The following is a 23,093-nucleotide window of genomic DNA, read 5'->3' on the forward strand; positions in this document are numbered from 1 at the left end:
CCCTTATTTAGTCTGTTCTCCAAGCCAGAGGAGAGCAAAGTTCATTTCTTTTGACACGTAAATTGTCAAATCCTAAAATAAAACTTGATACTATGGTAGAAACCCAGTGCTCCAGGGAGCAGTGGGCAAATCCTTCTTGCCAGTCAGTCACAAGCTGGGATGGATAAAGACTAATACAACAGTGACCGTGGTTGCAAATTGTTGAGCTTCCCGGTCCTGTGATGATGGCCAGGAGCTGAAATGAACAGACTAAAGCAATCAGATACACATTCCATCATGTCATCCTAATATTGTTGCCATAGCATTTTCTTCATTCAGAAAAGACTACCTTCAGCCTGGTGTTGGACCTGGGCCAGGATTCCCTCAATCCCTGACCCTGACAGCAGTGTTCATACTCTCTGGAGCATGGTTTTCTTGCCTACCCACCCCTCCCGTGCATCCAGTCCTAAGGCAGCCCTGTTGAGGCGCTCACAGTGGGTTGGTTTCTTGGCTGCCATATCTATACTTGGATGCTATATATACAGACTTCAGAGGCGCCAGCACTAGAAGGCAAAAGAGTACTGGTTTAGCATTTTGCATTCAGCGACATTCTTTTGGTGAGTCTGGGGAAGAAAACAGCCAAATTATCTCCCCAGTCAGCAAGTGTGGGCAGTAGCCCAGAGTTATCAGAACAAAGAAATAGCATTCAGGGTACTCCAGGCCAGTTTGGAGAAAGAAGAAAGCAGGGTTTTGATGGGTAGGAAGCGCACTGGGTAATAGGTACAGGAATACTTGATGGCCTTTCTGGGATATTGTTGCTGTCGGTGAGGTAGGAGTAGCCTCCATGAAGCAGGGGTTCCACACAGCTGTTGTTGCCTCCTGCCTCAGCTTCCTGGCATTCCTTGTGAATGCTAACTGTAGAAGTTCCATTCCCATTGAAGAGACAAGAGGACACACTTTAACTTAGCCCTGCTTTATGGGTTATCCTTTTCTACAGCCCCTGTCTTTACCCTTCCCTTAAAAGGAAGGCAGCAGCCAGATGTGATGGGACACACCTTTAGTCCCAGCATTCGGGAGGGGGAGGTAGGTGGATTTCTGAGTTCGAGGTCAGCATGGTCTACAAAGTGAGTTCCAGTTTCAAAACAAAGCAAAAATGAGCAAAAACAAAGATAAAAGGAAGGTAGCAGAGCCAGAAGAAGGTTCAGAATGTAGCCCTGGTGAGCAGGCTGCAGACTCCAGTGCAGTCCTTTCTACAACTTGAAGGCAAAGAAAGCCACATGGTCCAAATGCCATTTTCTCAAGATTGACAAGGACTTGAGGTGTGCCACACACCATTCTGGAAGCTAAGGAGAAGGAAATGACTAAGACACGTACATTGGCAGTCCAGCCTGGGTGCTAACAGAGGATGACCATATACTCTGTGTGGTTCGATGCCTGTACCCTAGTGCCAAGGAGCTTTGGAGGAGGATGCACATGTCCCTTACCACAAAGTGACAGTCTCTGCATACAGGGTAGGGAGACTGCACTCCCAGAGGAAAGTGCCAGCTCTGCCTCTCACTGCCCAGTATAGAACACCAGAGGAGGGCACAGTCTACAACAGTGGTCCTTAGCCTTGGCTACATATCGGTTTCACCATGAGGCTTTCAGGAATGGTGGTGTGTATGTTCTAGACACTCCCCAGAATGTGGTAATGTGGTAGTATGGCAGTCTGGGCATCTTGATCATGTTCGTTTTCTCTGCCAGTTAAAGAATTAAAAGGCAGGGCAAATCTGAAGTGCAACAGGTAGCAGTAAAGAAATCTCAAGCAGTGCAGACACAATCAGCATTAAAGGAAGCTCTTATCGTGGGTGAGGAAACACATGGAGCCAACACAGAGAGCAGAAGACCCTCTGCCAAGCAGAGGGAGACTCGGAAAGCCGAAAAGCCAGTCTCTTCTTGAGGGCTGAGTTATTTTGTTTTGTTTTTTGAGACAGGGTTTCTCTGTGTAGACCTGGCTGTCCTGGAACTAGCTCTGTAGACCAGGCTGGCCTCAAACTCACAGAGATCAATCAGCTTGCCTCCACCTTTTGGGTACTGGGATCAAAAGTGTGCGCCACCACCTCCTGAGGCCTGGGGTCAGCAGGGGGCCTGCTGGTGGGAGACAAAAATTGCCAGGCTTTTGTCTTAAGTCAGGAGGTTGAAGCCAAAACTGGCCATCTTGGAAATTCACTACATTCATTACCTAGCCATGGCCCCTCTCCCTGTCTGTCTGCCTACCAGGGAGTCTGTCTAACTAAGATGAAAGAGAGTATTCCCTGCCATGGTGGTAGGGGAAGGCGGCTTACAGCCCAGAGAAAAAAGACATCAAGTGACCTGGGGCCAAGTTTTGATCCTGAGCCGGGTTCTTCTGAGTCTTATGTTTCCTGTCAACAGATCCCAGTGATCTGCACTTCTCTGTTCTCTCCAACCAGAATCCAGTGATCTTCCTGGGTGATTTTAAGTGTGTGTGTGTGTGTGTGTGTGTCTATGTGTGTGTGTCTGTGTGTCTGTGTGTGTGTGTGTGTGTCTGTCTGTCTGTCTGTCTGTCTCTTTCTGTGTGTGTGTGTGTGTGTGTGTGTGTGTGTGTGTGTCTGTGTGTGGTTATGAGTCTGTGCTTCTACGACCATGGAGGACAGAAAAGGGTGTTGGATCCTCTGAAGTGGGAAATGTGAGCTGTCTGACCTGGGTATTGGGGGCCAAATTTGAGTCCTCTGAAAGAGCAGCAAATGCTGTCTTAGTCCCTGCTATGAAGAGACACTATGACCAATGCAACTCTTAGAAAAGAAAGTGTTTAACTGGGGCCTGGCTTACAGTTTCAGAGGTTTAGTCCATTATCATCATGGTGGGAGACATGTGGCACACATGTAGCTGAGAGCTGCATTCTGATCTACAGACCCAGGAAGAGATCCTGTGCTTACAGGGGCTTTTGAAACCTCGAAGTCCACTCCCAGTGACATACAAAGTCATACCTCCTAATCCTTCTCAGATAGTGCCACCCCCTATGACTAAGCATTCAAATATATGAGCTTATAGGAATCATTCTTACTCAAACCACCTCGTGCTCTTAACCACTGAGCCCTTTCTCCAGCCCCTGGATGATTTTTTTTTCCTGTTTTTTCAAGACAGGCTCTCTCATTGTGACCCTGGCTATCCTGGAACTCTCTGTAGACCAGGCTGGCCTCAAACTCAGAGATCCACTTGCCTCTGCCTCTTGAGTGCTGGGATGAAAGATGTGTGCCACCACTGCCCACCTTGGATGATTTTTTAAAGTTGTTTTACATGTGTATAACAAAATGTACCATTCTAACCATGTTGAGCGTATAGTTCTGTAACATTAAGTGCTGTTGTTGTGTGACCACCACCATCTGTCTTAAAACTCTTTGTCTTCCCAAACAGAAACTCTGTACTTATAGACACAACTCCCCATTTTCCTCTTCCTCATTCCCTAGCAGTCCTACTCTGCTTTCTGAGTCTGATGGCACCACCCTAGGTACCTCACAGGGTGGGATCTTATATAATAATTTGGCCTCTGAACGTGGCCTGTCACAATAATGTCTTCACAGTTCACGGATGTTGTAGCAGGTGCCAGTTTCCTTCCTCTGTAAGGTTGACAAGTCCACTGTATGTATATTTTTCTCATCCAGTAACCTGTGGGTGGGTAACTAGCAGCTTTCACCTTTAGAACATTGAAGAGAATTCTGCTGTGACCATGAGCGTACACATGCCTCTATGAAAGGAAGTGTCCAAAACAAAATTTATGGATTATATGCCTAGGTTTTCCGGGATCCACAATACTGTTTCTATAATGTCTGTGCTATTTTACATTCTCAATAGAGAAGGGCTCCAGTTTCTCCACATCTTTACCAACATTTATTACTTTATGTTTTTAAACTAATAGTCAGGATGGAGAGATGACCCAGTAGTTGTTAAGAGCACAGACTGCTCTTCCAGAGGACCTGGGTTCAGTTCCCAGCACCCATGTGGCACCTAACAACCTTTAACTCTAGTTTCAGGGGATCTGATGCCCAGGCACTGCATGAATGTAGTACAAAGACATTTATGCAGACAAAGTACTCATGAAATAAAATAAAATCTAAAAAGATTTCCCCATGAATATGAAATGGTATCACATTGTAGAGGTTTTGTTGTAGTATTAGGAACTAGACTCAGAGCCTCACAAATACTAGGCAAGCCTTTTACCACTGAACTATGTCTCTAGTCCAAAGATAGATAGCCCAGAATAGTCTCTAACTTATAATCTTGTTGCCTCACCCTAATCACAACAGGCTTATTACAGTTTTGAGCTGTATTTCCCTAATGCAAATATATATGACTATATATTTCTTATATGATCATTCATATAATATTATATAATAATATAAATCTATTTCTTGGGAAAAGTGCCAATTTGGTTTCTTTCCTCCATTTTTATTGTTGTTATTTGTTTGAGATTCTATAGCCCATGCAGGCTTCAAGCTCATGATCCTCCTGCCTCAGCCTCTTCAGGATTATAAGCATAAACTATCATGTCTGGCACCTTTCTCTCTCATTCATATGTGTGTGTGTGTGTGTGTGTGTGTAATGTATATATTCATATATGTTAGTTTTGTTGTTGAGTTCCGGTTTCCTTATTTTCTGGACTTTTACATTTTATTCTGTGTATGATTTTTCAAAGATTTTCTCCCATTCTATAGGTTGCCTTTTTACTCTGTTGTTTGTCTTTAATGCATGGGGTGGGGTTGGTGGTAGTGAGATCAAAGCCAGGGCCCGCAGAAGGTGGTTTACCTGCCACTCAGCTCTGCTGCTGAACTACATCTCCAGCCCCAGAAGTTTTTAATATTGATTAGTCTAGTGTCTTTGTTTTTCCTTTTGTTGCCTGTGCCATTAGTGTTAGATCCATGAAGTCATTGTCAAATTATGTGTCATGGAACTGTCCCCCTGCTTCTAAGAGTTTTACAGTTTTCAACACTTGTGTTTACATCTTTAATAAGTTTAGAGACAAAAACAAGAAACAACACCAAAAAACAAAAAAGCTGGGTGGTGGTGGTCCTTAATCCCAGTACTCAGTAGGCAGAGACAGATGAATCTCTGTGAGTTCAAGGCCAGCCTGTTCTATAGAGCTAGTTCCAAGACAGGCTCCAAAGCTACAGAGAAGCCATTTTTAAAACATTTATTTTACTATGTTTTGCCTGCATATGTCCCATGCGCATGCCTCCTACCCAGGGAGGTTAGAGAAGGCCATCTGATCTCCTGGAACTGGAGTTACAGATGTTTGTGATGTGCCTTGATGAACCTGGGAATGGAATCTGGGTTCTCTGGATGTGCAACCAGTGCTCTTAACCCGGAGAGCCATTTTTTCAATACCTTTCTCCATTAAATGATCAAAAGGTTGTTACATGTCAAGGACTTAGCACCATGTGTTTCAGTAAGTGAGCTTCATGTCATTATGACAAATGGGGTTAGTTCAAGGTCAGTTGACTGTTGGTGGGAAATATGTGGGTGAGAAAAACTGCCCCCTTATGGCATCCAGGAGGCAGAGTTCCCCAAATTCTCTCCAAGAGCAGGTTCCCAATGGCCTAACTACCTTTTACACAGCTCAGCCTCCCATAGCTCCACCACCTCCCACTGGCACCAGAAATGGACAACCAAGCTCTTAGCCTCAGGTTATTGTAGGGGGGAGGGGGAGGATTAAGATCCAAACTATGATGTCATACCTGCAGCAGCATACTGAATTTCTCCTTCTTCCTTCTTCTCTGAGATACAGTTTTAACTACTGCAATTTTTGTTTTGTTTTGCTTTGTTTTGTTTTTTGTTTTTGAAGAGGGAGGTTTCTGTTCTACCTGGTCCAGCAGCTGTTTAGCTCCAATGAAACACGCAGAGACATACTAGGATACAAGGAAGAACCTAAGAGATTCATACAAGGTCCCTCACAGAAGGGGAAAGGAACAAGCGCTCCTGAGCATATTGGGAGTGGGGGGGGGGCAGTGAGTGGAGAGGGAGTTAGGAGAAAGAGAAGGGGAGGAGAGGAGAACATGTGGGACCAGAAAGATTGAATGGGGGGACAAATAGACGAGAGAAGAGAGAGAGAGAGAGAGAGAGAGATCATAATAGAGGGAGCCATTATAGGTTTGAAGAGAAAACTGACTCCAGAGAAATGTCCAGAGACCAACAAGGATGACCCCCAACTAACAATCTGAGCAACAGTGGAAAGGCTACCTTAAATGCCTTTTCCTGATAATGAGATTGATGACTAACTTACCCACTATCATAGAGCCCTCATCTAGTAGCTCATGGAAACAGAAGCAGACACCCACAGCTAAACACTGAGCTGAACTCCTGGAATCCAGTTGCAGAGAGGAGTGATAAGAAAATGGGGTCAAGATCAGGCTACAGAACCCCACAGAGACAGCTGACCTGAACAGGGGAAGCTAGTGGACCTCCAGACTGATAGCTGGGAAACCAGCATTGGACCCACTCAGACCCCCTGAATGTGGGTCTCAGTTAGAAGGCCTGAGCAGTCTAAGGGACCTCTGACAGTGGAACCAGGATGGATCCCTGGTGCATGAAAGGGCTTTGGGAGCACATTCCCCATGGAGAGATACTCCCTTAACCTAGAGGCAGGAGGGAGGGCCTAGTCTCTACTCCAAATGACTTGACAGATTTTGATGATCCCTCCTGGAGGCATCACCCTCCCTGTGGAGTGGGGGGGGGGGTGGGATGCGAGGGAGGGAGGGAGAGGGAACTGGGATCGATATGTAAAATAAGAAAAAAATTTAAAAAAACACAGAGGCTTCTATTAATCATAAACTGTTTAGATGGTTCAGGCTTCTTATTGGCTAGCTTTCTCTTAATTATTAACCCATATCTATTAATTTATGTATTTCCACATGGTCTTGGGCTTACTGGTGATGCCCTGGTCCCCTTTCTCCCGTGGCCTCTCTCCCTCACATTCTGTGTTCTCTCCCTGAACTTCTCCTAGTCTGGTAGCCTATACTGCCTGCCTGGCTACATCCTGCCTGTCCATTGGCCGAAACAGCTTTATCAGCCAATAAGAGAAATGCATATTCACAATATATAGGACATCCCTCTTCACTTTTTCATAATTATAATAGCAGATATCTGTAGAGGAAAGGCTGTGTGCCAAGCTGCATCCTAAGGTTTACACATATTAAGCCCTTCTGATAGGATGTCCGCTGAAGTTTTAATGAAGCCAGGCACCTTCAGGTTAATCGACTTGCCCAGAGTTACACAAGTAGTGAGTGGTGGATCCCATATTCTCCCTCAGTGGTTTGGTTCTGGGGTCTGTGGGTTCTAGGGCTCAGGCCTCCTAGATAGGGGATTTGGAGACTAGACAACCGTGGCCTGTGGGCTCAGAGTGTTCCTGGATGTTTTCTTGTGAAGGCAACAGCCCCAGAATGGTGCTTCTAATCTCTCCATTTCCTTCCAGGGCTCCTTTTCCAGGAAAAATATAAAGCAGTTTCTTTCTAATTTCACAGAGAAGGCCACAGATGGCTCCCTGCAGAGTGAGGACTGGACACTGAACATGGAGATCTGTGACATCATCAATGAAACAGAGGAAGGGTATGTTTCCCTGGGAAACCTTTCGGTTTGGGCAGGATGTCACACCTAGCTTGCCAGAGTTCAGTGTGGTGGGTTGAACTCTGCTGGATTTTTGTTTGTTTTGTTTTGATTACTACTATTATTTTTAATATGTTTTATCTGGCCTTAATACACTGAAATTCAGTAATTTGTCCTTTTCTACCCCACCCTCATTCGTGTCTTTGAGTGGCAGTGTCCCAGTTAGAGAAGTGGCATCTCTCCATCATCTGCTTTAAATTATGGGTAGAAATGGGACTGCCTGGCTACTTGTGTTAATCATTACCTCTCCCCACTCCTCCGCAGACCCTACTTCCATGTTGCAGACACGGGGGATGTCAATGCCTTGTGTTGCTTTCTAAGGCTCCATGGAAGAAGGCCCAGAGTGTAGTCAGACAAAGGAGCGACAGAGGGGGCACACATGGCCCAGAGTAGCTGAGCATGTGTAGCCTGGGTAGACTTAACCTCCAGCTTGCCGTCTTGCCTGTCTGCACTGCTGACTTGGTTCTCAGTGTTCTGTACCATGTCCTCTTTCTCTGTAGCTCTGCTCTATGTATATTCTTAGAAGATAGTCTGATTTAGCGTTCTGTCCACACCATAAACACCCCCATTTACTCTTGCTATGCTCTTTTCAACTCCAGAGTGTCTAGGAGAATAGTTGGGACTCAGGCAGCCTAGGCTTGTGCATTGGTGCTGTTATCTTCTCCATAGTCCTCTCAAGACAGTTCTGCTTTTGTTCAACAGATACTTATAAAGTGCCTGCCTTTTGTAGACACAGTTGTAAATAATAAGGAGGGCGCAGCAATGAGCAAGACACAATTCCTCCCATTCAGGAGCTGCCAGACTGGAGTCGGGAGGCAAACTGAACAAGGCAAACCACATAAGCTGATGAGGTGGGCTGAGCAGTATTGGAGTGGGGGGACCAGGGCAGAGAGGTGGCATGGGCTGGCTTTAATTTTGAATGGTCATTCCTTGTTCAGATTGTGCTCACCAGGGCAGGACAAAGACAGCAGATAAACCAGTAGGGGTTTATTATTCATCCTGTTGTGGATTGATGGTAAGCTGGACTGGAATGGTGGTAAGCATGAGGGAGGCGTCATTAGGTTCTGGTGAGATTCAGAAATTAAAGCTAATAGAATTTGCTGATGTGGGATATGAGCAGAATGTCAAGGATAACACCAAGGTTTGGAATCTACAAAGCAGAAGGACTGAGCTGCTCATGCTGAGGTGGAGCAGGCAGAGAACAGATGTAGATCTGAGCTCCCGAGAATATGTGACCCACCCACTAGAGCTCGTCTACGGGTGCAGGGGGCTATGGCCCAGCCTGTGCCAGGTATGGCCATCTCCCAGGGAGAGGTGCTGCAGATGCCTTCTAGAGGGGACAGCATTGAGCTTGGCTTCTGGACTGGCGGGAAGAGACTTGTGACTTGTAGCACAAGAAGGGATCCAGGTGGCCTGGGTCACATGATGAAGGGGGAGTATTGGGAAGCAGGCTGGAAGAATGGCTCAGGTTGGCTTTTCTTCTGCATTTGCTTCTTCCCTCTACCTCCCATGCACTTCCTGATGCAGGTTTCAGCAACTGACTTGATCGCTAGCAAGCCTTCCAGAGCATTCTTAAGTTTTTAGCATAAAACCCTTAGTCACACTCCTCTGCAGCCCTTCTTCAGGCCTTTCAGCCTCATTGATTTTTCTTTTAGGTTCTTGAATTTTCACATTTCTGCCCCAGTCAAATATCTGATGTGCACGGAGGGTGGACAGTCCAAGAACCCTGGGCTCTTCTTCCTTCCAAAAATCTTAAGTCCCTGTCTTGTGAGAGACTGGGGGCCGCCTTTCTCAGTCACAGCTCACAGAGGAGCTGGTTGCCCATTTTGCAGTGGTCTCACCTCTTCATGTGTGGGAATGACAGTGTGGTGATTCTTGAAGAGTTTCTGTGCTTGCCTCTATTGTAATATGTCTCCTGAAAACAACACACACACACACACACACACACACACACACACACGTTCTCTCTCCTTGATCCTGCCCGAGGGCTTCTCATTGTTGTTCCTCGTGTTTCTCCAGCCAGTCTCCCTGTCACTAAGTGGACCCCATCAGTTATTGAATCTGAACATAAATTTCCCTCCCCTGCCCCCTTCCCTCTAGACTTGTCATATTATGTGGTATTGTACTTTGTGATATCTTTTAGTGTCTGTCTTACTCCACCACCTACTAGTCTGTACACTTTGTGAGGACAGGAATTCACTATTCACTATTTTATCTCTCCCAGAACACAGCTTATACATAACCCCCCCCCGTGTGTGTGTGTGTGTGTGTGTTTGTGTGTGTTTGTGTGTGGCAGGTCTCATGTATCTGAGGCTATATAGACCTTTAATTTCTGACCCTCCTGCTTTACCTCTTGAGTACCGATTATGGGTTTACACCACCACACCTGGTTTATGCAGTGCTGGGGATCAGACCCAGGGCTTCGTGTATGCTAGGCAAGCCCTCTACTAGTTGAGCCACATCTGAGCTCATAATCGGCTCTTAATAAATATTTTAAAGAGTGTGAAGAATTAATGAAGTCCCTAAGGCAGTCTGATGAGGAATGCAAGCATGTAAATATAATCATAACACAGCATGACAAAGACTGAGACAGAAACGGAGCAAGAAAAGCTGCATTTAGCTACAGAGACAGACATGTGCAGTGACTCCCAGACAGCCTGGGGCCTGTCTGAAGCAAAGCCTTTTTCAAGAAGGTATAGAAGAAGAGTCTGTACTTCAGTAGACTCTTACAATGTACCAGGATTTTAGCGAGATGATGCAGGAGAGTGACAGGGAAAAGCAGTGCATGTATCAGCTGCACAGGAAGCATGGTAGTGTGGATTAAAGGTGTGGATGGATGGAGCCTGGTGCCATCTACCTGGGCTAGAAGCTTATACAACCCTGTGTTTCATCCCCCTGTACCTGTTTCATCACATATGAAAATGATTTGCCAACAGTGCCCACCTCATAGAGTTATGGTAAAGATTAGAAGAATAATTAATTCCTATATAGTGGGTGTAGTGTGAAGCAGGCAGACTCTGATGAGGATCCAATGATCTGGATCATTTCACAGCCATTTTTGACCATTCCTAGCTTACTGAGTCCTTATGCTGCAGCCTTTAAGCTAGAGTAACATGGGAGATCCAGTAAATATAGCAGAGAGAATGGTTGCTGGGGTGTATGTTTGGGAGAAAAGCTGTAGCTGGAGACATCATTTGTAGCTGTTTGAGAACCACTAAAGAGCTCCCCACTACTGAAAAGAAGTGCTTGCAGGAGTCTGATAGGTGTGGGTGGCCAGAGACCGGTCTTGAGGCCCTTGGGACTACCCCTATGCGCCCCCCCCTTCTACTGAGAGCTCCCAGGGCTTGGCACCTCTCACATGGCCAATGTTTCCCTTGATCCTGCTGGCCTGCCTGACTGTGGCCCTTGATTCAGCACTTGTTCCTTTAGCCTTCAATAGCCCTTTAAATTTTGTGGTTCCTCCAACCTGACGGTGATGCTCTCCTCTGACACTTCTCCCTCAGATCAGCAGAAAGAAATGCCTCTCTTTTGTTCTCAGGTAGCACTTCCTGAAACATAGCTCTTGGGAAGGGATTTTCAGCTTAGAGGTAACCAGAGCCTGCCTGCTATCTGATTGCTCTCCACCCATAATCTGGGAATGCAGACATACTGTCAGCCAATAAATACACCCTCCTCCAGAGTAGTGCCTGTTTTTCTCATCATGGAAATCCAAGAAGAGATGAAAGAGAGCACGTAGAGAGAGGGTACAGCTTGTCAGTCTGGGATGACAATGGTGAGCAGAGCCTGCAGAGAGGAAATCAGCTTCTCTAGCCATTAAGTGGTCTACTTTTTTCAGCCCAGCCCATCTGAGCAGATAGCTGCTCAAATGCCATATTTGTAAAAATCTGCATCCCTGTTGGAAATTTCCCATATTGTATATTTTTGTTAGGGGTTCTATTGCTGCAACAAAACACCATGACCAAAAAGCAAGTTGGCGAGGAAGGGTTTATTTAGCTTACACTTCCACATTGCTGTTCATTGCCAAAGGAAGTCAGGACAGGAACGCAAACAGGGTTGGATCCTAGTTAGAGGCAGGAGCTGATGCAGAGGCCAGAAAGAGGTGTTCCTTACTGGTTTGCTTCCCATGGCTTGCTCACTTGCTTAGTCTGCTTACTTTTTATTTATTATCATTATCATTATTATTATTGAGACAGACTTTTTCTGTGTAGCTCTGGCTTTCCTAGAACTCCCTAGAACTCCAGGCTAGTCTCAAACTCACAGAAATCCGCCTGCCTCTGCCTCCCAAGTGCTGGGATTGAAGGTGAGCGCCACTATTGCCTGTTTTACAGCCAGATCTCATGGAGGCATTTCCTCAATTGAGGTTCCTTCTTCTCTGACAACTCTAGCGTGTGTCAAATTGACACACAAAATCAGCCAGTTTACTGTAGAACCCCTGGTTTAGGGCTCATTCCTGACTCCTCAGCCCTTTGACTCAGGAGCCAAGAATTCAGGCAGACCAACTATGTTTCAAGGTAGAGATAGGAAATAAGAGGTCTGAGTCTAAATATTTTCATTATGTATATGTACATGTATTTGTGTGGGTATGGCACATAAGTACGGTGGGTACAGAAGGGCTGGATCCTCTGGAGCTAGAGTTACAAGTGGTAACCAGATGTAAGTGCTGACCAGATGTAGGTACCCTGGTCCTCTACAGGAACAGTACATGCTGTTAGCAATGGAGGGAGCCTCTCTTTAACTCCAGTTTGAGTCCGTTTTTAAAGCCCTCTCCCAGAAGCCTATGGCTTCCTCTCTACCTGAGGCTGAGTAGCAGAATGTCTATCCTCCTTTGTCTTGATTTCGTCATGTATGTTTGACAGGACATTTTTGTGTGTGAGACAGAACACAAGTTAGAACCACAGGAGTGAGAGCCCCCTGACTTCTAAACATTTGCCTAAGGGAAGACCAAGGCCAGCCACATGCCCTTTGGTGGCTGGAGCCCTCTGTGGCGGCCAAGGGCTGAGTCATATGGAGGTTCCAGTTTCTGTTTGTGAAGAACTCCTAATTCCATAGTAAACCTATTTACATACCCACCAACAGTATTTACATACTCACCAAGGACTCCTGCCATTTCCAGCATGTTTGTTTCTTTTCATTTTAAATTGTATTTTTTACTAGTATGGTGTATGTGCATCACACACACATCCCACAGTGAGCCTGTGGAAGTCATAGGACAGCTTTGTGGGGAGTGTCCTCTCCTCACTCCTTTATGTGGGTTCCAGGAATTGAACTTAACTTGTCAGTGTGCATAGCAAGTGCATTTACACATGGAGCCATCTCTTTGGGCCTGTTTACTTTTTCAGCAATAATTACTCTGACTGAGATGGAATCTCAGTGTCGTTTTAATTTGTTTACTTTGCAGCTAAACATGTAATTATTGATTGTTTATAGTTTTTCTTTTCTTTCTTTTCTTCTTTTTTTTTCGTGACAGGATTTCTCTGTGTAGCTTTGCAGACCAGGCTAGCCTCAAACTCACAGTGCTGGGACCAAAGGCATGCACCACCACCACCCTGCTTAGTTTTTCTTTTTAAGAATTATCTGTTCAGGTCATTTGGATGGTTTGGTCCTTTGGTGTTTATTATTTATTTGTCTATTCTAGATTAATTCCCTATAAGATGTATAGTTGGCAAAGATTTTCTCCCATTCTAGAGGTTGTCTCTTCACTGATTATTTCATTTTCTGTGCAGAAATGTTTTTAAATTCATGCAGTCTCATTCACAAATACTTGTAATTATTAAGACTCCTTGCCTGTGACTGCCTTTTAAAGTGTGTCCCCCAAGCTTTCCACTAGCAGTCTCATAATTTCAGGGCTTACTTTAAGGTCTTTGATCTAATTTGAACTTTTTTGTTGTTGTTGTTGTTCAGAGTGATAAAGACTGAGTTTCATTCTTCTCTATGTGGATATCCAGTTTCCCTACCCCGTTTGTTGAAAATGCTGGTTTAGCTCTAGTGTGTGTTTTTTTTTTTTGCCTCCTTTGTCAAGAAGCAGATAGCCTGGCCAGACGTGATGGAACACACCTTTTATGCCAGTACTCGGGAGGCAGAGGCAGGAGGATCTCTGAATTTGAGACCAGCCTGGTCTACAGAGGGTGTTCCAGGACAGCTAAGGCTACACAGAGAAACCCTGTCTTGAGAGAAAATGAAGAGTCAGGTGGTGTGTTTGGTGGGTTTCTGTCAGGAGTGCAGTATTCTGCCAGTGTGTGTTTGTTTGGGCCAGTACAGTGCTGTTCTTGTTGCCAGAGCTCTGCAGCGTCACCTGGATATAGCAATTCTGATACCTCTGGCATTGTTTTTCTTCCCTCAGGGTTGCTTTGGCTGCCCAGGGCCTACTAGGATCATTTTTCCTGTTTCTGCAAAGAATATTATTGGAAATTTGATCGGGATTACATTGAATTTATAGATCATGTTAGACAATATAATTTTTTTCCATGATACATGAACATAGGAGTTCTTTCTATTTTCTAGTGTCTTCTTTAATTTGTTTCCTTCAGTGTTTTTTATTGTAGAGATCTTATCCTTCATTGTTAGAGCTGTTTCTGTTTTTATTTGTAAGGCTACTGTGAGTAGAATTGTCCTATTTCTTTCTTAGCATGTTCATCATTGCCTTACCATAATTTTTTAAATGTTTCTTCGAGGCAGGGTTTCTCTGTGTAGCTTTGGAGCCTGTCCTGGAACTCAGTCTGTAGACCAGGCTGGCCTCGAACTCACAGAGATCCGCCCACCTCTGCCTCCCAAGTGCTAGGATTAAAGGTGTACGTCACAATGCCTGGCCCAGGACTTTATATATAAAATTATATCATTTACAAAGAGGACAGTCTGACTCATTCCTTTCCTATTTGTATCTAGTTTGTTCCTTTTTGAGGTTCCAAGTACTATCCTGAGTGAGTCCAGACAGTGTAGATATTGTTGTCTCAATACTGACTTTGAAAGAATTGCTTCCTGGTTTTCCCTGCTCAGTATAACACTGTGCATGTATTTACCACATACGCAGCCTTTATTTTATTGAGATATGATCCCTCTATTCCTGCTTCTTCAGGTTTTTTTTTTTTTCATGAAAAGACATTGAATTTTCTCAAAGACCTTTTTTTTTTTTTCACCTATTGAGACAACCATGTGATTTTTGTCCTTGATTCTATTTTTTCTTATGCATATGTCTTTTGAGTTTGGTCCATAAAAATGTATAAGAAGTTTATTTATTCTCTTTTTGTAGCTGCATAAAAGCCATGGTGTAATTAGCCCTCTTTCCTTTTTGTAGACATTTGTTTTTCTCCAGTCTTTTCCATTTACAAACATGCTACATGTAGTGAACAACCTTGATACGTATGCTGGTTTGCATTGGGCTGGTGCACCATGAGGCTTCTGAGGATCATAGTATATTTGTCCTTTTCCCCAGGCCAAAGGATGCCATTCGAGCTCTAAAGAAGCGGCTCAGTGGGAACCGGAACTACAGAGAAGTGATGTTGGCCCTGACGGTGAGCATTGTTTCCTGGAAGGGAAAGCTTAGGCTTTACTCTTCCTAGGACCCCTCTGCCCACTCAAATGGGTTTCCAGCAGGTAGCCTGTGTTGTCACGGCTCAGCAGCATTTTCCAAGGGACCCTTGGGGTCCCCTGCCCACCTCTGATGCAGAAGGTGAGCCTAAATGGGCTAGATGTATACCAGGAGAAGATAAGATGTGAATGACATGATTAGAAGAGCCAGAGGCCAGTCCAGGTCTCATTCCCAATATCAGCCTGTTTGAGATGCCGGGAGTCAGTTTCTCATTTATACAGATGTTCACCCTTACCTGTCCAGCACCTGCCCAAGATGGAACTTTTAGAATGTTGATGAGATGTTTACAACCACCTTCTAAAATGGGCTTATTACTCTTCTCATGGTTGAGGAGACTGGGCTCCGAGAGGCCTTTGGTGAAGCACCCAAGCTGTGGTGTGCCTTCATAGAATGGTCTTTTGTTTGGGATAAAAACGAAAATAATAAAAGGGTCTTGAAAAAGTCAGTTTCGTGACTCCTTTCAGGGCAAACAGGTAAGAACTGTGCCTTTCCTTAAGATACAGAGAACTAAAAAGGGTATTTCAGGTGCTATTTCTGTCTTGAAAGCTAACAGTTTCTCAGATGCCTTAAAATCTGGGCCACAGTGACTTTTTATTAGAAACTGTAACAAGTCACCATGTCAGCTTCTGCAGGTGGGGAAAGTGGGTTATTTGTCCCAAACTGTCATATTTCCTGGTAAAGCAGAAGAACTGTTGTGATCTCCGCCTCCCGCCTCCCCCAAAATAAAGTCCAAAACATAATAGGAAAGCTCTCTCAGCCAGGGTTAGGGTTTATGTAACAAAGGAGAAAATGTCAGTTGAGAAATAGGTGAAAGCTTTAATTTTCTTTCTTTTTTTTTTAAACCTCAACATTGATGGATCCCAGAATGGAGCACAAATCATCATTTTTAGTGACATGCATCACTGGGGAGCCTGCCTGGCATTTGTCCCTCTTGGTACCAGTTTCATGGTAACCATTGTAGGTGGGAAGCTTTTTTGTTTTGTTTGTTTTTGTTTTTTAAGACAGGGTTTCACAGGTTTCAAGACAGCTCTGACTGTCCTAGAACTCACTTCTGGCCTCAAACCAGGCTGGCCTCAAACTCACAGAGATCCTCCTTTCTCTGCCTCGTAAGTGCTGAGATTAAAGGCGTACGCCACCATGGCCGGCTGGCTGGTGGGAAGCTTTTTAAAGTGACTATGTTTCCTTGCCTCCCTACATACACTTTGCTTGACAGCCATCATTTGGCCTTCTGCAAACCCCTTGGGAGGCCTGTGGACATGCAGAGCTGTTGGCCTTGTACCCAGTCCCTGCCTGGCACAGTTGGCATGGTTTTATGTTTGCCATGATGGCTTCACTTGTTAGTTGCTGTTAGCCCTGTCCCTCCCTTGTGGTCCTTTCCCAGCTGCACATTCGTCCCTCGCCTAGGCTGTATTTATCCAGTGGAGCTAGAGTTCCCTAGGCTCTCTGCTTGAGCTCTCGCATGTGTGTTTCTAACATCTGCTTTTCATTGCTTGGAGCCCCCTTTGTTTATTTCATGGGTTTTGGCCGTATCTCAGAAAGTTGCCACTGTGTTTCATTCCCTAAAACCCACAAAGTCAGGTTTGCCAAGAGCCTTTTTGGAAGGGTAGCCTGAAGTGGCCTTGACAGAGAGGAATTCCTGTGCCTCCTACATATAGAGAGGCTTTGGGCCTCTGCAGGCATGTGTGCACAGGGTGTTTTCCGAGGCTGGAATAGGACATACTGACCTTAAGATCTGTGGAGGGAAGAACTGAAGGACAAAAGAGTGTTCTGTTCATGGTCTCCCTAGAAACAGAACCAGAGCCCAGAGCCTCAGCCTGCGCCTCTGCTTCTCGTTATTTTCACTCAAACCAGCTTCCTGAGCTTCCTGTTCTGCTGGTCCTCACCTGCCTCTCAGGAAAGAAGGGCTCAGCAGCCCAGCAGCCATTGCCAGAGTGCAGAGAGTCCTAGAGAAAAAGGTGCCCTGTAATATAACATGCCTTGGGGCATCTGGTTCCTCCTGGTTGCCCTCTTGGGTTCCAGAGAATGAGGGCTTTTACCTCCTGGTCACCCAGAATCAAACACAATCAGAGATGAAGGAAGGGAAATTCCCCTGAGCTGAATAAAATTTGTGCTTGTGGGACTAGAGAGATGGCTGAGCAGTTGAGAGCACCACCGCTCTTGGAGAGGACCTGGGTTTGGTCCCCAGCACCCTCATAATGGCTCACAACCATCTGTAACCCCAACTTCAGAGAACACAGTGTCTTTTTCTGACCCCTACAAGCACTGCACACACTTGGTACACAGACATACACGCAGGCAAAACATTCATATACATGAGATAAAAATAAATAGCAGTTGTGCAGAAGCCCCAAAGATTATGAGTTTACACTTCCTAGCAGAAATATAGCAAGAAAAAGAAGGAAAGGGTGGCTTGTGGGATTGTGGAGCTGCTGGGTCTCCTAGGTGCAGTTCCATGACACTGTGGAGCTTGTGTCAGGAGGGGTCAGGAGGTCAGGGCTGCTGAGAAAGTGAATCATTATTTCTGTCCTGGGCTGAGGATTTAGCTTAGTAGAGTGCTTTCCTACCATGCACAAGGCACTAGGTCCAATCTCTATCATTGCAAACAAAGGAAAAAGGAGTCTCCATCCTGCCTCTGGGTCAGTCTCTTAACTTTGAAAACTAAGACAGCAAGGTGTACTTTAGGGACTATAGTGGTCGTGAGTGTAGAATGAAATTACACATCATATGGAGAGATCTCACTGTACTTGGTATGTAGCTGGCACAAAGTCTATAATTGTGAACCTTTTTGTCTGCACATTGTCAAGGCAAAAGCCTATGGTAGGAGCTGCTAAGGGAGCAACTTGGTAAGTTAATTCATGATCACACAAGAACAGTGAGGTAGTTTGAAATGTTCCCTGCTGCTGGGCAATGGTGGTGCACACCTTTAATTCCAGCGCTTAGGAAGCAGAGGTAGGCAGATCTCTGTGAGTTCAAGGACAGCCTGGTCTACAGAGCAAGTTCCAGGACAGCCAGGGTTACACAGAGAAACTCTGTCTGGGGGTGGGGGTGGGGGTGGGGGTGGAAGTGTTCCCTGTTGCTGGCAATATCCTTGTAGGAGGTATTCATTAATAGGCCCTGGAGGAGGGGCTGTTTTCGGGAGGGATCAGTCAGAGACTTGTGTTTGATGTTGGAGAGGCCCTCCCAGTACTCCCAGTACCTCTCCTGGGACATGCAAGAAGCTATGGATACAGCAGCCTCCCGAAGTGGCAGCCTAGTACTTGCTTACCCTGTGCAGGTTGCCAAAGCAGTTGACATATGTCCTCCCTAATCCTCCCTGCAAGGGAGAGCTCATTGCTCCCACCTTCCAGATGAGGCCACAGAGGCTGAGGGAAACTTGTCCTAGACCATCTAGTCTAATTCCTACTGCCACCTGATCAGACCCTACCAGCCATCCTTTCAAAGCACCTGAGGCCTATGGACTTCCCCAGATAAGAGGGAGTGAGCAAGATTTTACTGAAGAAGGATGGAACTTAAAGCTGACATCAGCTAAGGTCCACATTTGTCAAGGGTTACAATCCATTGTCAATGCTGATTTTATTTGCAGGAGTATGTGAGGGATGTATTATATTTGCTTCCTCACACACAAGGGCCAGTAATTTACCAGGCAATTCAAGCTCTCCCAGCAGCTTCTTCTTGTGACAGAGCCTGTGTCTCCTTGGCTAAGATCTCACACCCAGGCCTACAGAGAATAATTAAAATGTTAATTTTGAGGAAACTCTCAGTCATGATACTATTAGAAGACCAGTGTCCTTCTCATGCAAAACCCACGTTTCAGTTACCAGCTAATTGCCTGAGTAGTATGCAGGGACAGGAGCTTTCAGTCAGCATAGGACTGTCATTCTCAAGGAATGGGGATGACTGAATTAGTGTGGGGATGTGTGAGGGTTGGCTTAGAGGGGATGTAACAGAGAGATGATCTGGAAGCATGACTGAGGGTAAGGAACTCGGCTACCCTGCCCCCATTCCCAGTGTAGTGACCTCCCCCACCAATCTCCACAACTTCAGGTGCTGGAGACTTGCGTGAAGAACTGTGGCCACCGCTTTCACCTCCTCGTGGCCAACCGAGACTTCATCGACAGCGTTCTGGTCAAAATTATCTCTCCCAAGAATAACCCTCCCACCATCGTCCAGGACAAAGTGCTTGCTCTAATTCAGGTGAGCCGGCTTTCCTTACCCAGTTTGTTGGGTTTGTAAGATGGGGACTGTGACACATGCTCATGCTTTCCCAATATTTTGGAGGAAAGATACAGACATGACAGAAGGTGCTGGGTCAGGAGCTGCCAGGACTTCTAGCTGTTTCACATCCTCGCCAATATTCTTCTTTCTGTCATTGCAGCCTATTTGATGAGCTTGGGGAAGTACTTTACCATGTCATTTTTAACCCCTTGGGAAAAGATCATCTTATATGCCTGTTGACTATATAGATGACCCCCATGTTCATGGGTTAACTGATCTCAGCCAGCCTTCATTGGAACATGTATGGAAGAAAAAAATAGCTTTTGTACCAAGCATGTACAGGTTTTTGCCTTGTTATTACTCCTTGAGCTGTTCCAATAACATTGACACTTTATTGGTGATATAAATAAACCCATAAATTAAAAGTCTAGAGCTTATTTAAAACATTCAAGAGTATATGCATATGCACTGAGCTAGCTCAGACAGGGACCAGTGTGTCCACAGGCTTTGGTATTCTAACAGATCCTGGAACCAATCCCCTTGTAGATACTAGAAGAACTATCCTTTTAAAAGCTGAACAGCAAGCCAGGTATTGTGGTACATACCTGTAATCTCAGTTGGGAGGTGGAATTGAGGGGTTAAGGCTTTCAAGGTCATCCTTGGCTATATAGTAAGTTTGAGGCTAGCCTGAGCTTTACATGAGACCCTGTGTCAAAACAGTAACAATAACAAAACTGAACCAGCTTCCCAGAGAAGGATAAATCCCTCTGGGGGAGAATATGTTGCTTTCAACATCATAAGAGTGTAAGGACAAGGGTTAGGTGTGTAGCTGATTGGTCGAGCACCTCCTAGCACACAGTAGGCTGTATGTAGCTAATTGGCCAAGCACTTCAGGCTGTGGGTTCTATTTCTCCCTGAAATAAATGGAGTAGTTCCAGGCATGGTGACACACATGGCACCCAGGAGGCAGAGGCAGACAGATCTCTGTATGTTTGAGGCCAGCCTAGTCTGCATAGAGTCTAAGGCTATATAGTAACACCCTGTCTCAAAAAAGAAAAGAAAAAGAATAGAATAGAGAGTGACAATCACTGTTTTTCTTGACAGCTGAGAGTAGGTAGTGGATTGAAAGGCACATTCCGCTGGATTGGAAAGTGGTTCTTCTAATAACACAGGTGCCAGTGCAATCCAAACCCTTCCTTCATGCTAGCTAGAGCCCATCTGCTTGGGAAGTGGGATCAGGTTAGTTCTGGCCTTGCCCTCAAGGAGACCACAAATTAGAGAGACTGAGGTTTGCAGTCAGCTGGAGCCAAGGCCTAGCTAAGAAGGACTGGAACTGGCCTTTGAATGTTGGAAATAATGGAGTGGGCCTAGCCCTAAGTATTCCAGAAAATCCCATGGAATGAATAGGTATTTTAAAAGCTTTGAAGTTAGGAGAGACACAGATAAGCCCCACCAGTTTCCTGCCCATGAAGCATGCTTCAGGCTGCGGGGAGGGACACAGTCACAAAGGGACACACCCATGGGTCCATTTCCAGCTGCCAGCCTGAGCCAACTGCCTCCTTACTTCACCCCGAAGACTGAAGTGCAGTTACAGCCGTGGGTGGGGTGGGGCAGCTTTTCTTTAGTCTCTTGTGCCTGTGGTGGAGTCAGTGAGAGAGAGACTTGTTCTCATATGTCCATCCGCCTCAACTCACCATCTCCCAACCCTCCACTGGGGCCACAGGCATGGTTGGCCTAGGATTGGCTGTAGAAATGGCATTTCCAATAGCCTATGTTTGCCATCAGCAGCCCCCTGGGCCGACTGTGAACAAAATCCACTGGTTTGGTGCAGCTTAGTGTAGAGCACTTGTTTGGCATCCTGGGGGCATCTTCGAAAGACACACACACACACGCACGCACGCACGCACGGTCCATGATGCCTTCCTCCCATTCTGGCCCCCCAATGAGCCTTTCTGTCCTTATCTGAGGGTTAAAGTTTTGTTTTAAGTTTAAATTACTGTGTTTAAGAGATTTAGGAAACAAAATGCGTCTAGCCTGCAAGCCCCACTTGCTCAAGGACAGATAACTTCCTGGAATGGGGGGGGCTGCTGTTCATGTGAGATAGCAGCACTTGTGTTTCCACTTCTGTAACACGTTAGGTTGCCCCAAATGCACAGGATGTGTTTGATCCCATGCAGGTGGGAGGTGCGTAGGTGGAAGCATGTCAGGGATGCCCCCATTGGATGAAGGCAGGAGGTACATAGCCTTGTGGCGTTTGCCCTTATTAGCGCCCAACTAACATAACTCTCGGCCATTCTCTGGGAATCCTGGGTATGGGCCTGTCTAGTGTCCATCATCCTGGCCAGAAATTAAATAACGCTTGCTTCAAATTTGTCTCAAAATTGTGGTCATCGTAGTTTCACCCAGTGGGATTAATACTTATTGGCCTCTAGCCATCCATAGACACTCCACAGTCTAGTCTGCTCTCTGTTGTTATGATAAAGCACGGGGAAGGACTCGTTTGGCTTACGCTTGCATGTCACAGTCACTCACCAAGAGAAGCCAGAGCTGGACTGGGAGCAAACCCTCCCTCAGGCCAGTGGCCTCTGGATGCCTGAGGACATCCAGACAACACCGCCTTCCATGTTCCCATGATCCTTGTGTGAACCATGGGTGAGCAGCATTATTCCCAGCTTATCCACCGAACCCAGGTCTGGGAGCTGGATACATCTGCCCCTCTGGATGGGGTGAGGAAAGACACACGGAGAGAAGGAAAGCCAGGATGGCAGCTTGTCAGTGCCCCTGCCCTGAACTTGCTATGGCGGGCTTCACTGTCCCGGCCTTCTCTCCCTTGGTGTTCTTAATGCTCACCTTTCTGCTTTCTCAAACCCTACACTGAGAAGACAGGACGGTTGCCCCTATCTGTGCCACCCCTTAGGCTTCCTAGCACTACTGTGAGGAACAGATATGAGGTCATCCTGATGCAGTATCCTCAGACTGCTCGTGCTTTTGCTCCTCTCAATATGCCAACACTGAGCTCTAAAAGCCTGCTCTCCTGCCTGCCTGCCTCTCCCTCCCTTCCTCCGTCCTTTCCTCCCTCTCTGCCTCCCTCCTTCCCTCCCTCTCTTCCTCCTTCCCTTCCTCCCTCCCTCCTTCCCTCCTTTTCTTCCTTCCTTTTTTCTTTCCTTCCTTCCTTTGTTTTTTTGTCTGTTTTGTTTTGAAACAAGGTTTCTCTGTGTAGCCCTGGCTGTCTGTGAACTCTTTCTGTAGACCAGGCTGGCCTTGAACTCAGAGATCCACCTGCCTCTGCCTCCTGAGTGTTCAAATGAAAGGTGTGCACCACTACACTCAGCTTAAAAGCCATCTTTTTACTGAAGTAGGTGACTGGATTGGAAGGGAGAGGGAGTCTGGAAAGGTTTGAGAGACTGTGTTCTTTGACAGTATCAGATGCCTGGTGGCACCTGTGATGTCACTGAGAAGTATGTGACCACACTGCTTCAGATGAAGGCCTCTGGCAATTTCCTGGGTACTTTGGCTCTTGGGACAGAAAGCCTAAGAAGCTGGAGGCATGAGCAGAAGAGGACAGAACCGCCCTTTGCCCAGAGTTATCCTCGGACCCATAGTTCAAATTGGTGCTTATCTCTTGCTCTGAAAGTTGCTGCTCGAAATCTTGGACAGA

General features: G+C 45.9%; 1 protein-coding gene across 4 annotated transcripts in view; it reads left to right on the forward strand.

Moving 5' to 3' along the window:
• The window catches only part of Tom1l2 (target of myb1 like 2 membrane trafficking protein), a 119,232-nt gene that overhangs the window by 57,758 nt on the left and 38,381 nt on the right, over positions 1-23,093 (forward strand). For all 4 annotated transcript variants that reach the window (XM_051180507.1, XM_051180509.1, XM_051180510.1 and 1 more), the window contains exons 2-4: positions 7,494-7,578; positions 15,065-15,143; positions 19,265-19,414. In XM_051180507.1, the coding sequence (XP_051036464.1) occupies positions 7,494-7,578; positions 15,065-15,143; positions 19,265-19,414 (314 nt within the window). The remainder of the gene's footprint in view (positions 1-7,493; positions 7,579-15,064; positions 15,144-19,264; positions 19,415-23,093) is intronic.

Source organism: Phodopus roborovskii, unplaced genomic scaffold, assembly GCF_943737965.1.
Source record: "Phodopus roborovskii unplaced genomic scaffold, PHOROB, whole genome shotgun sequence".
Lineage (NCBI taxonomy): Eukaryota > Metazoa > Chordata > Mammalia > Rodentia > Cricetidae > Phodopus > Phodopus roborovskii.